At 39.9% G+C, this 15,415-nt stretch overlaps 1 protein-coding gene across 2 annotated transcripts in view; it reads left to right on the top strand.

The window, feature by feature from the left end:
• Positions 1 to 15,016, top strand: part of Slc30a9 (solute carrier family 30 member 9) — a 60,151-nt gene extending 45,135 nt beyond the window's left edge. For both annotated transcript variants that reach the window (XM_038324144.1, XM_038324134.1), the window contains 7 exons: positions 2,397 to 2,436; positions 3,698 to 3,769; positions 4,220 to 4,327; positions 5,881 to 6,046; positions 9,882 to 10,011; positions 12,278 to 12,391; positions 14,108 to 15,016. In XM_038324144.1, coding sequence (XP_038180072.1) covers positions 2,397 to 2,436; positions 3,698 to 3,769; positions 4,220 to 4,327; positions 5,881 to 6,046; positions 9,882 to 10,011; positions 12,278 to 12,391; positions 14,108 to 14,152 — 675 coding nt within the window. In that variant the 3' untranslated portion in view covers positions 14,153 to 15,016. The remainder of the gene's footprint in view (positions 1 to 2,396; positions 2,437 to 3,697; positions 3,770 to 4,219; positions 4,328 to 5,880; positions 6,047 to 9,881; positions 10,012 to 12,277; positions 12,392 to 14,107) is intronic.
• Positions 15,017 to 15,415: the final 399 nt, after the last annotated feature.

Here is a 15,415-nt window from a genome sequence, read left to right as displayed (position 1 = left end):
TGCTCTTAACTGCTGAACCATTTCTCTAGCCCCTAATTTGGTGATGTTAAACAAGAGGATATAATTAATAAGCACATCCTCTTTGATTAAAATTTTGAGCAGTTCTACAGATTTCCTAGAGATGCTATTGAACAAAAAGAACTCTGTTCACCGTTAGCACCAGGAGTGGTTTTATATCAGTAACTGCGGTTCACCGTTAGCACCGGGAGTGGTTTTATATCAGTAACTGCGGTTCACCGTTAGCACCGGGAGTGGTTTTATATCAGTAACTGCGGTTCACCGTTAGCACCGGGAGTGGTTTATATCAGTAACTGCGGTTCACCGTTAGCACCAGGAGTGGTTTATATCAGTAACTGCTGTTTCCAGACACTTGTCATAAGCTGGAACTGCAGTTAATATTAAAGCAAAATGAAAGGGAGTTGATTGGTTTGTTTGTTTTGTGTTTTCTCTGAGGCCTCCATCAGGTAGGGTGCTTGCCCTGGGGAACAGGAAAAGGGGGATGGTTGCTTTCAGCCTTATTACACCAGGTTCTTCTGCTCAATAGGCCATGCCCAACACTGGGGAGGGAACAGTATGTACTAACACTGGTCTGCACTGGCCTTCGTAGGTCATTAAACTACCTTGACTTTCACAGTCAGGCCTTAGAGAGTATGCTGCTTTGCTGCTCTGGCTCCTTAGATAGACAAGACTGGCTATCTCCCGCCCCTCTCAGCTGTGATAGGCACAGACTGGCTATCTCCTGCCCCTCTTAGCTTCTGATAGACACAGACTGGTTGTCTACTGTCCCTCTCAGCTTCCAGGCATTTGGCAAAAATGCTTTTTAGATATTTCAGAAGACTCCACCTCAGGGCCCCATGGCTAAGACCTGTATTGTGAGACATTTTACTTTCTGTGGGGCTCTGTGCTCTCTCTCCTGACAGCCCCCGTCAGATTATTGCTCGTGGGTGCATCAGACACAGTTGGCTTTGATCTCCTCGGAGCACCTATTAAGTCTACTGAGCAGTCTCAGCAACTCAGCACATTCATCATAGAAATGTTCTCCTTTGGCCTCCTTACTCTGCGGCTTGTCTTCAGTAGTGCTAGGTATAACACCAAGGTGTGGTCTGGTGGGTAGAAAGAGGCCTCCAGCTCCTTCTGAAAGCCTCTTCAGATTATATATCCATCCTGGTGTTGGGACATGCTGGAATAAGAGTGAACTTGGAACTCCTTTTCCTGTTGTGTTCATAGGGTAGTACATGACCAGTCTAATTGCAGTATTCTGTTATCCCATATATATCTCTGCAATAACAAGCCAGTTAAACTAGGCTTATTTGTATTTTTATTTTTGTCGTTTAGTTATTAAGACAAAGTGTTTTGCTGTGATACTCAGACTGACCTTGAATTTTTGAACTCCTGCCTCATTCTTTTCCTCCATTCCCTATTCTGGGATCATAGGCAAATGCCACCATGTCTAGTCCTCTATTTACATTTTTGAGGAGAGCTTCTTTGTTTTTTAACCATAGTACATTTTGTGTAGTTAAATGGACAGACTCGCCTCCCCCATCCTGCACATGTTTTGCTGCCCCTCATTGTCCTAGGTCATCTCATTTGAATAGCATCACTAGACAGGTGAAACAGTCTCTGGAGTTAGAAAGTGATGAGGTTAATTTTTAATTGTGTTTAAATTTTAAAATTTCTAGCATATCTTGTCTTTGAGTAACTGAGTAGGATTCCATTGAAATGAGGCACTTTATAAATAATGGATTTGGAAGACTAAACTTGCTTAATAGGCATTACTTCAGAATCTTGACTTTGGGTATTTTATCCTTTTTTTCGCAACAAATTTTTTTTATGTCTTTTAAAACTTTTTTTTTTTTTTAGTTAAAAATTTTTTTTCGGGCCGGGCAGTGGTGGCACATGCCTTTAATCCCAGCACTCGGGAGGCAGAGGCAGGCGGATCTCTGTGAATTCGAGACCAGCCTGGTCTACAAGAGCTAGCTCCAGGACAGGCTCTAAAGCTGCAGAGAAACCCTGTCTCGGAAAAACAAACAAACAAACAAAAAAAAAAAAACAAAAAAAAAATTTTTTTTTGGGATGGTAGGCATTGAGACAGGGTTCCTCTGAAAATCCCTGACTGTCCTAGAACTCACTCTGTAGACAAGGCTGGCCTTGAATTTAGAGATCTGCCTGCCTTTGCATCCCTAGTGCTGGGATTACAACCGTACATGACTATACCTGGCTTCTGTCTATAGTTTATTCTCTTCCTCTGAGTTGTTACTAACAGGATCCTTAGTATCTAGCTTGAATTAGCACTTATATTTTAATTTTATTGGATATTGCAAATTTTACATATGAGTAAGCTGTAATTCTTCAATGAAATACTTGGTTCATTATTTGTCTTATTTCTTATTTTCCAGGCATATTGTATTTTAGCAGGATCTTTGGTATCTGAAGGAGGTATGTACTGTCAAAATGATTTATTTTCAGTTTAGTATATTTGAAAGCCCATTCATTACAGTTTCTCAAGTTGTAATAGTACTGTGGAGGTAGGAACCTGAGTCTTGTCTGCTTCTCAAGGTAGAAAGTCTCTGTAGTGTTCTGTGGTTGTTGCTGTATGGGTGAGGGCAAGGGGAATGGGCTGTGCTCATGAATAGCCTATATTGCTCAAACCATTGGAAATAAAAACATAATGATACTAACTTTTTAAATTGGTTTTTAGCAGTGTTAATCAGAAAAAAAGCTGTCTTTAAATAATAATAATTTCTGAAATATATTACTTCAAAAACATTGTAAAATCAATCCTTCCTTCTTTCCTTCCTTCCTTCCTTCCTTCCTTCCTTCCTTCCTTCCTTCCTTCCTTCCTTTCTTTCTGTTTTCCTTCAAGACAAAGTTTCTCTGTGTTGCTTTGGAGCCTGTCCTGGAACTGGCTTTGTAGTCTAGGCTGGCTTCAAACTCACAGAGATCCTCCTGCCTCTGTCTCCTGAGTGCTGGGATTAAAGGCATGGGCCATCACCGCCCAGCTTGTAACATAGTTTCTAATATCAACATAAAATACCTAATTCAGTGCTCTTTATCTCTGAAAGATTATTACTTTCTGTATTTGGTATTCCCTTCATTTATATTTTTAGAAGATCCATTTGTTTATTATTAATTAGTTTTGTGTAGGTTTCTGTGTAAGTCTGAGTGTGTGTACATGTGTAGTGTGGGTACCCACGTCTGTGGCATGCAAAGGCCAGAAGAGGGCACCAGATCCCTCAGAGCTGGAATTACAGGTGTTTGTCAGATGCCTGGTTTTTATATGAGGGCAGAGATCTTCGAGATTGCAAAGGTCTTACCCCCTAAACCATCTCCTTAGTTCCTCATCCATTTTTAAAATTAATTTGATTTCTAATTGGCAGGTTATAATTGTACATCTATGGGGTTTTCCTTAATGGATAAACTGCCAAAGATTGGGAGGATCAGAAGTGATGATGCTTAGTGAGTGCCACCCAGTAGTGGCTGCTCGATTGGTAAAGGCTGTTGCTGTAGTAATTATGTTTAGCTATTATGGTTTGAAGTAGGAGATTCATTTTGTTATAATGGCTAATTAGAGTCTTGACGGTGACTGTTAACGTAGAGTCTCATTGCCCACTCTGGTGTTCTGTTTGCTTTTGGAGTGCTCTCTTTAAAGTTGGAGACGTGAAGTTTCTTCCTTGCTAATAGGGTGTTTCTCTTTCAGCAACACTTCTTGTTGCCATAAACGAACTTCGCAGGAGTGCTCAGGCCAAAGGAACATCATTTTATAAGTATGGTATGTAGTTTAGAACCAGGTATTTATTTTTTTCTTTTATCCTGCTGAAAGTATTTAGTGCTATTGCTTTGTTGCTAAGAAATGATATAAAACATGTCTCACTGTCTTCTGTATGTGGCTCTCAGAACACAAATCAGCTCTGTTAAAAAGAATTTTTTAGCATAGGGATGGCACATTTGAGCACAGGGATGTTTTCTGAGCATAGCAATTTGACTTAGGTGAGCCGTTATATTTCTGCATATACCTGTATAATTTGGAAAGATAATTTTACTATCTAAGTTATTATTATTAACATTTAAGATAATAAATAGGGTTTTAAAAACTATAATCTGTAATATATCTTTGTGTTAATAGATTGATTTTGAATGGGTAGTTACTGAAATGGCTTCTGGTAGTGTCAAATTAAGATTTCAAAGTTCTCTGTTCTTGTCTGTTGCCACAATGATTAAGTCATGGAAAGTCGTGATCCCAGTACAAACGTTATACTATTGGAGGACACTGCAGCTGTCTTAGGAGTGGTAATAGCGGCCACCTGCATGGGCCTCACCTCTGTAACAGGTAAGTATTTCTTAAACTATGTGTGATTTTCTTCTACTACTTAATTCTCTAATATATGGGGACTTGGTGTGCAGATTTCTCTGAGTTAGATTTATTATCTTGAGATGAGAAGTAAAGGAATTAGTAGATTATTGTAACCTAAGTAGCAGTGAGTCAAAGTTGGGGTCCCTCTGAACTCTGACCCCTTCCCTTTGACAGTACTGTTGGGATTTACTAATGGCATGGGTCATTAAGGTAATGCAGAGACTTTAATAAGCACATATGCATTGGAGCTCTTGTTCACGTGTCTTCTTGCTCCTGGTACCAGGAATGACCTCTGCTGCCTTCATAGGCCTAATTTTCTTCAGGTTCTTCCCACTCGTTTTGGTTGCTGGCTGAGTTTTTTGAGTGCTAAAAGGCAAATTGGAACAGAAAGCTCATTTTGTTTTCTAAAACAAGAACCACTTGAGTGTTCACTTTGCTTGTGAGGTCAGATTCTCTTGGGATTAACCTTGTCCATGCGTTCTCGTTTACGTAAAATCATGTCAGATGATGAGCTGCCGCTGCATTCTTCAGTGGAACTAGGATGATCTGATTGACCTTTAACCTGCTTTTGGTCATATATTATTGATAAGCACCCCCCACCCCACCCCAGAGGGTTGTACTGTATGACCTAGCTAGCCTAGCCATGTAGATCAGGCTGGCCTTGAACTCAGAAGAGGTCTGTCTGCCTCTGCCTTCCAAGTGCTGAAATCAAAGTCTATGCTAATGACTAATGACCACTTCTTTTAACTTTTTATTTCTAAAGAAATTTTGGATTCCATAATTGGAACTCTTATAATGGATTGTGCTTTACAAGTAGATCAATTAGGAAAGATAAATTTGTTTTTGTGTCATATACTTCAACTACATGTTAATAAAACAATTGATATTTTTAGTAAAATAAAAGTTTTATATTAAGAATTTTAAAAGTTAAATAAGGGCATTGCGATAGCTCAGCAGATAGAGGTATTCCCTGGGACCTATGTAGTGAAAAAAAAGAAACAGTCCCCCAGTACCCCTGACCTCCATGCACATGCCACACTGGCACTAAAATGATTTGGTTTTTGGGTTTTGGTTTTGCTTTTTTAAAAAGTTTTTTTTCTTTTTTTGAGACAGAGTCTCACTATATAGCCCTTGCTGGCCTAGAACACCCTATATCAGCAGTTCTCACCTGTGGGTCAGTGACCCCCCTTGGGTCACATATCAGATATCCTGCATACCAGATATTTACATTATGATTCATAATAGTAACAAAATTACAGTTATGAAGTAGCAATGAAACAATTTTGTGGTTGGGGTTAACCAACCATGGTTGGGGCAACATGAGGAACTGTATTAAGGGTCCCAGCTTTAGGAAGGTTGAGAACCACTGCTCTATATAGACCCAGCTGGCCTCAAACTCATTCTCGAAAATGCTGAGGTTAAAGGCATACACCACAACTAAAGGAGCCAAGAGTGAATGTCAGAAATCTTGGTTGTTTGCTTTCTAAAGCTCACTGGAATGATAGAAATGTTTTGGTTTCTTCTTTCAGGCAATCCATTGTATGACAGCCTGGGTTCCTTGGGTGTGGGCACCTTATTAGGTGTGGTCTCAGCATTCCTGATCTACACTAACACAGAAGCTCTCCTAGGAAGATCTATACAACCAGAGCAAGTGCAGCGACTTACTGAACTCCTGGAGAGCGACCCCTCAGTAAGGTCAGCCTTGTCTAATGATCTCTCTGGGTGTCTCACACAAACTGAACTGTTCCTCAAGGGAAGAAAGCATATGTAAGAAACCCCTTGTAAGTTTCCTTTATTCAAACTTAAAATAGGAAAGTATTTATTCTGTTCCCTGTTTTGGTTTTAGTCTGTTTCTGTTGCTGTAATAGAATACCAGACAGCAGGTAATTTGTAAACAAAAAAGGCTTATTTAGCGCATGGTTCTAACTTTCTAGCAGGAGTCTTAATGCTGCTTGAACTCAAGGTGGAAAGTGAGGGTACACAGAGAGAATGGCGGGGTGGGAGTTGATATGAGGCAGCTGGCTCCTGGAACTGATGAAATCCTAAGAGCAAGAAATTAGTGTCCTCCAGAGGTGGCACAAATCTACTTGTGAAGGCCCCAACCCACACCACACGTAAGCCATGCTAAGGACACAGCATGAATGTGCATGCAATGTTATAATTGAAACCCTTGAAATTTAAAAATTGTCTATGCCTGAATTAGTAAAACATTAGTGGTTATTGGACTTATATCCTAAAATCTATATAGTTTGCAAGTAATTAGTTAGATCATAATTTGAAGTTGAAGTTGACTATTTTCATGTGAAATAACCCATTCATACTTTCTCTACAATACTAACATTGTAGAGTGAGTTGGGAAGTCTTTCCCCCACTGGGTGCAGCGTGTATGAAGAACTGACACTTGTTATATATTTTTTGTTTTTATGTGTGGGGGACATGGTGTTTTGTCCACATGTGTGTCTGCGTACTACATGAGTGGCTTGTGTTTGTGGAGATGAGCAGAAGGCATCCTCTGGCACTGTAGTCACAGGTGACTGAGTAAGCCCGTGGTGCTGGTGCAGGGACTTGACCCTGGGTCCTGTGGAAGAACATCCAGCGTTCTTAACCTCTGAGCCATTTCTCCAGCCCCTGGCATTAACTTCTTTTTTAGTAAAGCCATCTTGACATGAGCTTTTCTATATGAATTAGGTTTTTTTGTTGTCGTTGCTATTGTTTTGTTTTTTATATAATTCCCTTACTTGTTATAGACAGTTACACATTTTGTTTTCCTGTATTACAAACCTTGGGCCTTGAATCTCCGGGGCAAGTGACTTCAGGTCACTTTTCTTACTGGACTACTTTAGAAGTTTCTGGTTTTTTTAGAAACCTTTCTTTATCATGTATAATATGTGGGGTTTTTACATGATTCCTTTGAAATGTTTTTCCTTAAAGTTCATAATGCCACATCTTTTGTTTCTGATTATATTTGCTTAAATCTCTACCCCTACCCCCCGCCGCCACTATTTAAAAATAATATTTGTCATTTTGGTTTTATTGGCTTTGTTTGCACATCTCCCTTTTCATTCATTTCTTTAATCATCATTCCCTTCTTTCTGGCTGCCATGTGTTTAGTGTGCTCTTCCCCATTGTCTTTAGGTGGTAGGATAAGTTTTCTAACTGACTTGGTGTCATTTCAAATCAGACACTCGCAGACAGAACTCGTCCCCAGCCTCTGCCCTCTCTACACCCAGGATTGTTCTCCTGCAGCGTTTTCTCTCCTCTCAGAGCATCTTCTCATTCTGCTTGTTTAAAATTTCATTTTTATTTTTTAAATTAACATATAATGATTATATGTATTTATGATATTTCACTACATTTTTGTAGCATCTGATGATTAGTGGATCAGATTCGTGGGTATTCTTTGTGCACTTGAAATACTCTGCTAGGCAGGGAGATTTTTGTAGATGTTAGTAGGGTTAACTGGTTTATCGCCTTCAAAACTCAGTCTTCCTGCTGATTTCATGCAACATGAACATATCTCGCCTTTGTCTGGAAGGAAGGTATTAGTCTTCAACTGTTATTGACTTTCCTGTTTCTACTTTATTTCTGTCCATTTTTGTTTATTTTGGTGCAATTTTGCACTATTCTAATTAAAAGCTAGTAAAAGAACTCAAGCAAATGTGAGTTGTGTCCAAGAATGAAGATACATGGATTGTATCATTGGAAACTAGCAGTGTTAGTAATCGAAATTCATGCAGTTGCTTTTTTTCTTTTTTTTTTTGAACAGTGTATTAGTTATCTATTGCAATATGACATCTAGTCCAAAGCTTAGTGGTTTAGGCAATGTCTATTATCTGATAATATCTGTAGTCAGGGATTCAGGCTCTGCATGTGTGGCTCCCCTGCTTCAGTCTTTCTCACGGACTGTATGCTACATGATTGACTTGTGTCCTAGGAAAGGAGCTGATTGCAAGCTTTTTGATGTTGGCAAGACTAGATCCTTTGCCACACGATGGCAGTGTGCTTAGTCAAAATGTGTAAGCTGATGGGCACTCATTGATGGTGAGCAAGAAAATAGTGACAGACACCTGCCTGATAAGGGACATGACATTTCATCACTTTGCTATATTCTCTTGGTGGGTTGCATCTGAGGAGAGGGGATCACACAGGATAGAGGAGGCACTGATCAGCAGAAAGATCTTAGAGACTGCTTGACACAAAGAGCTTTCTCTGCAGTTAGCTCCAAGGACATAAGGAACAACCACATCAGAATAGCATCTGCCATTCTTTAAGTATTAAACAAAGAAAGACACATCACAGCGCTTTGTGAGGGCAGAATGCAAACAAATGGAAAAATAAGATAATATCTTGCCAATCTGGACAGATTTTATTTTTAACTTGAGTGTCTGTGGCTTTGGAGCCATTGGGTCATCTGTTTTCATATCATCCCAGGGAGTTAATAAAGCTTCTCGTGTGGATTAGAAATCATGGACTCAGTCAATTCAAGATCACTCAGAAATTAGAATCCAGGGTTGTAATAGCATGTAGAGTTTTTCTTAAGGGGCCATTCTAGCACAACTCTGTGTTTTCGACATGCAGGCTTTATTTCTTATGTATTATGTAAATAATATGTATTTCTTAGATATTATTTCTTATGTAAAGAAAGCAGATTGGACTGATCACAGGTAGAGGCTTCTCAACAGTTCCCTAGGGGAGATTTGCTCCTTGGGGTTAAGGTTGGAAGGAAGCAAGCAGTTAATGCTTCATCTGCACTCCCTTCTGGAAGGGAGGCAGAACTGCACAGTAGACTCCTGGAGGCGAGGAGCCCTGGTGAGCCAGGGCACTAGCTGGGCAGCCTGGGAAAATCACCTTCTGTCGATATAGATGCCACCTTATGATTTGTTGGAGCCATTCATTCCATGACTGCCTTCCTGTCTGTGCCGCATTGAGCTTGAGCATGTGCTCACCATTGCCCTCATGGGTCCTGCACATTAGTTTTATTCAGCCCATTTCAACAGTAACTGCAGGACTGAGAGACGCTGCATGCCAGCCAGCACACGAGCCATGTACACCTGTGGCAGAACTTGCTTGCTCTGCTGTGCACTGGCGCTGGTTTGAACCTCATGACCACAGAGAAGGAAGGGAGGGAAGGAGGGATAAGGAAGGTTTGCATCCTCAAAGATACTGTTATCAACAAAAATTTTATTTTTATAAATGTTGAGAAATTGTTAAGTAGATAGACTATGGGACAGTTTATAAAATTAACTTGATACTGATTAACTTGATACTATTTTGGAAAAGCACTTTAGAATTAGTAATTTTTTAATATACAAACTTTATAACTCATGTATGTAAATTATTATAAAACAGTATTTATTATGCTTTTTCTTTTGTATGGCATTATGCACAGAAACCAAACTAGATGGTCAGTCTTAGAAAGTGATGCGCTTGGTGGTAAGTGGTCTGCAGTGTTGCTGGGGAAGCTGAATTCTCTGCCATGAGAGTATAGATGTGTTACACTCAGCCTTACCCGTGTTGTTATTAATCACAGGGCAATCCATGATGTTAAAGCCACAGATCTGGGCTTAGGAAAAGTCAGATTTAAGGCAGAAGTCGATTTTGATGGACGAGTTGTTACACGATCGTACTTGGAAAAGCAGGATTTTGACCGTATGATGCAAGTAAGTGTCTGTAGTCATCGTCCTCTTCTGTAGCCACCATTTTAAAGTCGCCTTCTGTCTTTATTGTCTTAGAGTCACTTCAGCTGTGAACTTCTTAGTTCCCAAATCTGTTAGAGAACTTTTTTTATAGTGGGTCAGAGGAGACAGCCAAATGAATAAATGTAATCATTAAGTTGTTAATACTTGTTACATGTTTTATGTAATCTACTCTCAATAACCCTGTATGGTGATGAAATAACAGGTTCTAACATACAGACAGACTTAACAGACTAATTGCTTGTCTAAGGTTTCAGAACCAGAAAGTCACATGAACCTGGTCTTTAACTCCAGATCGATACTTTTTCTTAAGAATACAATAGTACACCTGCCCACTTTACTGTTTTATTTTCTGTGGATTAGGTTACCAGAATCCAAAACTGGTGAGTAGAAAAATAAGTGTAAACTTTAAATTGAGTTTCTGAGTAGTTTTGTTGGTTCCCAAGACATGAATGTTCCTTCCCTTAGCATAGCCAATCTGTGTGTGCCACTCAAGCTGAGCTGGTGCAGGAGAGGAGAGGTGTGTTCATTTAACTTGTATGTTGTTACAGTTGTATTTTATTATTATTGTTAATCTACTATGATTACAATTAATTGATTCAACTTTATCATTGGTATGGTTTTTGTATATGAAAAAAAAAACATAAGATGTTTAAGATCTCTGTGCTATTGGGATAAAACCTCAAAGATAAAGGATAATGCTGTAATTTAGGAGACAATTTATAGAAGCCAGCAGTGATCAGAACAAGTATTACTTCTTGGTTTGTCAGATCTTAACACCTGCTATGTAGGTTGAGTATCCTAGGTAGAAAATACTAGGGAACTGAAATGTCCGCCATTGACTCTTTTTTTAATAGTTGTACACATTGAGTTCTTAATCCAAATGTCAGAGGCCTGGTGTCTGGCTTTGTTGTTGTCGTTTTGTTTGTTTGAGCCATGGTCTGGTGTAGCCTAGGCTGGCCTCGAACTCACTGTGCACCCCGGAATAACTGAACTTCTGCAGCTCTTGCTCCTCCTTCCTAGTGCTAGGATTTCAGGCATGTGCCACCACGCCTAGTTTATATACGCTGGGGACTGAGCCCAGGGCTTCATGCAGATACCCACCAACCGAGCTACATCTTGCCCGAGTAGTTTTGAGAGTCATGTCAGTGCTTACAGAGTGGTAGACTTCAGAAGAGCTTGGATTTTCAGATTTGGCGTACTAGTTAACTCTAGGGATGAGAATGAGATTTAGCCAAAAAAAAAAAAAAAAAAAGGCTTAAACTGTTTTTGTAATGATTTCTTCCAAGACCTTAGACAAACACAGTATATGTTTTTCTAAAATATGAATCTGAAAATACTGTTTTCCATGTTAAACAGAAACAATGCTACAAACTAGGTATGGTAACACAAAACTATAATCCCAGTGCTGAGAAAGCTGAGACAGGAGGATCATGATTTTGAGGCATCCTGAGCTATATAGATTCTATCTCAGAAAGAAAGGAAAAGAGGTAATGCCTGGTGGCATTTCATACGTGTGCCCTAGGTCATGTGTATAAGTGCCCTGGGTAGGTGCGGACAGCTAAATCTAAGGTAGATGAAGACTACCAAGCCTGCTTTAGGTTCCATAGATGGCTCCAGATTATCTTCAAGAGTGTGCCCATCTCTCTCCCACGTCCAGGGTAGCAAAGTTTCTAGTGCATCTTTTTTTTAAAGGACAGAGTCTCACCATGCAGGGCTGGGGCTGACCCAGAACTAACTATGTAGGCCAGATAGCCTGCAACTCAGAGAGATCATGTGACCCTACCACACGCAGAGACCTTGAGTTCTCTCTCCCCCATTTTTGCCTCCTGAGCTGGGCTCCCCTAGGACTATCCCAGGTCTTCTGTGCTATTATTCATCTCATGTGTTAAAAAGTCTTTCTTTTATCACTTTATCATAAAAACATTCTAAAGATTTTGTGACTTAATCCACTTTGAGTTGTTTACTTGCCATACTGAAGTAAAGGTTAGCTACTTTTATTATTCCGGAAGGCCGTTGTCCTGGTCGTACTTGGGGAACAGTCTTTGCCTTTGCCTGCAATTGTAGTGCTCTCCCTGCAGAGCATTCTTTCTGAGCTGTTTAGAAACAAGGGATTCATTGCCTTGGCCTAAAGGTTTTATTTTTCATTAAACCTAATGGTGCTACAAATTTTATATATATCTCACTGTCATTTTAAAATTCTGTTTTTCTGCTTTCATTTTCTTTATAGGAAATTCAAGAAGTAAAAACTCCTGAACAATTAGAGGCCTTTATGCTTAAACATGGAGAAAACATTATTGACACTCTAGGAGCTGAAGTGGACAGGCTCGAGAAGGAGCTGAAAGTAAGATAGAGTTGTCATAATTGTCTTCAGACAACAACAGCTGCTTTGGGAGTCCTTATTCTGTGTAGATACTGTGCAAAGTGTGTCACGTGTGTATGTGTGTACTCTATTTTATCCCATAAAGTAATTTGCAGGCAGGATTTGATAGGTTAATAACGCTCAACCAGTAAAGTAGGGAATAATGGTTTGAACCTTTGTTCAACTCCAAATTCAGTATTTTTATCACTGTTCTTCCTAACTTGCATTTAAGGTAGTAAAAGGTATTTTGTCTTTAAATAGAAAACATTTCAAAAAAATTCTAGAGGAAAATAAAAAGAAAACTTGAGACATTAGTCAGAAAGCAGAAAGACTGGGATATAGTACTGATCGTGCCCTTACATTAGCCTGTGCTTGCTTCTGTCTGATTGGAGGTGGTTACTTTATTAGCTTTGTTACTGGTAGTATTACTTCAGATGGTTTTTGAAAAGGCTTACTTATTTTTACTTTATATGTATGCGTGTTTTGCCTACATGTGTGTCTGTCTGTGTACCATACATGTAAAGTGTCTGCAGAGGCCAGAAGAGGGCATCAGATCCTCTGGAACTTGAGTTACAGACAGTTGTGAGCTACTGTGAGGCTTCTTGGAACTGAACCCGGGTCCTCTGTGAGAGCAGTCAGTGCTCCTATTTACTGAGCCGTCTCTCCAGTTATTTCACCTTTTTTGCAAAAATGCTTGAGTGGAAAGGATTAGAAGCCAGTAGCTGTCTTAATAGAAAACAGATTTCCTTATCTGTTTCTGCATTCAGTCTGTGATGCATTTTGATAGTTTTGATTAAAGAACATGAAGTATTATTCTACTTGTTTGCTGGCTAATCTGAATATAGCCTCAGGGTCAGAGAAAGCCTTGTGTGTGTGTGTGTGTGTGTGTGTGTGTGTGTGTGTGTGTGTGTGTGTGTGTATGTGTGATCACTTCATTGTAAAGAACTTTCAGATGATTGGTCATTGTGGCATATGCTTTTATTTCCAGCAGAGGAAGACAGATCTCTATAAGTTTAAGGCCAGCTTCTTCTACATCTTAAGTTGCAGGAGAGCCAGAACTATGTCTCAAACAAGCAAACAAAATCCCAACAACAACAACCAAAAAAAAGAAAAAGAAATCACAGTTAAATTAATGTAAGCCACTCAAGCAAGCACTTGTGCCGACCCAGAGCCTATACATCCCAGTGAACATTTGTGTAATTACAGTCGCCATTGCAAAGCTGGGGTGCTTCCCTCGCAATTACATTTTAATTGTGTGTGTGTGTGTGTGTGTGTGTGTGTTGGGTAAGGACAGGCTTAGTTAAAAAACGTATCTCCAATTCTTTTAGCACAATGCTTGCCTTCGACTATATGGACAACTAAACTATATCAAGCAGTGTTTTAAATGTTTTAGTTCTGATTGGTATTGCTTTGCAGTGATTTTCTTTTCACTGTGCAAAGGGGCATTAGGGCTTTTGGTACTTCCGTGATTGACGTATACGAGATCTGTCTTTGTATTAGCACGTGAACAGACTCAGGGAGGCGGGGTTACTTCCTGTATGGTTCATAGTATATTCACATTGACGGTTTTCTTATGCATAGACTCCACTTGGTAGGATAGTAAATGCTTTTAGTTGCTCTAGCGACCAGAAAGAATTTTTAAAAATGGGGTGGGGGTTGTTGCTGTGAATAATGTGGAGTTTTTTTTTTTCTTTGCAGAAACGAAATCCTGAAGTTCGGCATGTAGATCTAGAGATCCTATAGGTCTGATGACGAGTCACTTGGGACATAGAGACATCTTCCTCCCCACTGAAGGGGAATCGGTGCCGTCCAGAAGCTGTGCTTCTTAAGATGGATGGGATATTCCATGTGCTGAGCAATTGAGAGGCCGCAGAACTAAAACTCCCTTCTTCTAATCATGTCTTCATGCTTCTGTAGGGACCTTGGCTGCTTAGATCACCCACAGTTCTCCTTTTAGCCAGTCTGTATTGACCGTGAATCATGTTTCCTTTCTTAACATGGTAAAATAAGGGTTCCCCGTGGACTTGTAACTTCGGGTACCTCTGAAGATTTTAGTCCATTGAAGTCTTCTTGAATACTCTGGCTGAACCTTGTTGTGTGGTCTTCAAACAGTCACCGTGTTTTGAGGTCTGTCTTTCCTGCTCAGTTGGGAAAGTATTTCTGTATACTTTGTGGTTTCGACCTGAACACTGAGAGGCACACTCTCCTAACTTCGTTATCCACAGATGTTCATTCCAGAAATGGCGCAGTCCTGAGTGGAGGGGAGACGTTTCAGCATCTTCTGGATCATAGTAGTTGCCACTTTGTAAACTTTCTTCTTTCTCCTTCATTTTTTCCTTATTTGGCTTAATTTTTGTAATGTTAAAGACATAATCCTAGATGTGTGACTCCTTTTTTAAACTGGCTTCAGTGCCATAGTGTTATTTACTGGGAATGACGCGTTTGTAAATGTCTTAACTTGCTGTAAAATGGACTAGAAGTATTTATAATTTTACAGGCAGGATAGCATTTTGTTTTTAATTTATTTAAAAGAAGGCACTACTTATGTAAATCTGAATTGTGGGATACTTTTTGCTTTGAGGGAGAAGTAAATCTCTTAAACTGAAACTTGTGTGGTGGTTTTGTGTGCTGTCGGGGCCAGCTGTGCGTCTGTATCCTGAACATGAAGTCGGGCACTGAGCAGAGTTCATTGCTGAAACACATGTGAGCAGATAGCTCGCTGATGACTGTAAGGCAGCAGAGGAAGAAATGTTCAGTTTAGTAACTGAAGACTCAGTGAGAAGCTGCAGCTGTCACCGCCCAGACAGCTCAGAGATGTGCGAGCAGCAAGCGTCGTTCATACGAGCAGTGGCTGCTCTCTGGGCGAGAGCGCTGGGGGCACAGGCCTGACAGCTCTGTGAGTTCAGTGTCTCCAGACTTTCTGAGATGGAGGTTTGTGAATTACAGCAAACTGTAATGTGGAAACAAAAAACAGACCTCTGCTTAAAGGATATGTTAGAGTAGTTT

This window comes from Arvicola amphibius, chromosome 1, assembly GCF_903992535.2.
Source record: "Arvicola amphibius chromosome 1, mArvAmp1.2, whole genome shotgun sequence".
NCBI lineage: Eukaryota > Metazoa > Chordata > Mammalia > Rodentia > Cricetidae > Arvicola > Arvicola amphibius.
Note: the sequence above shows the minus strand (reverse complement) of the source record. Positions and strands in the feature narration are given on the sequence as shown.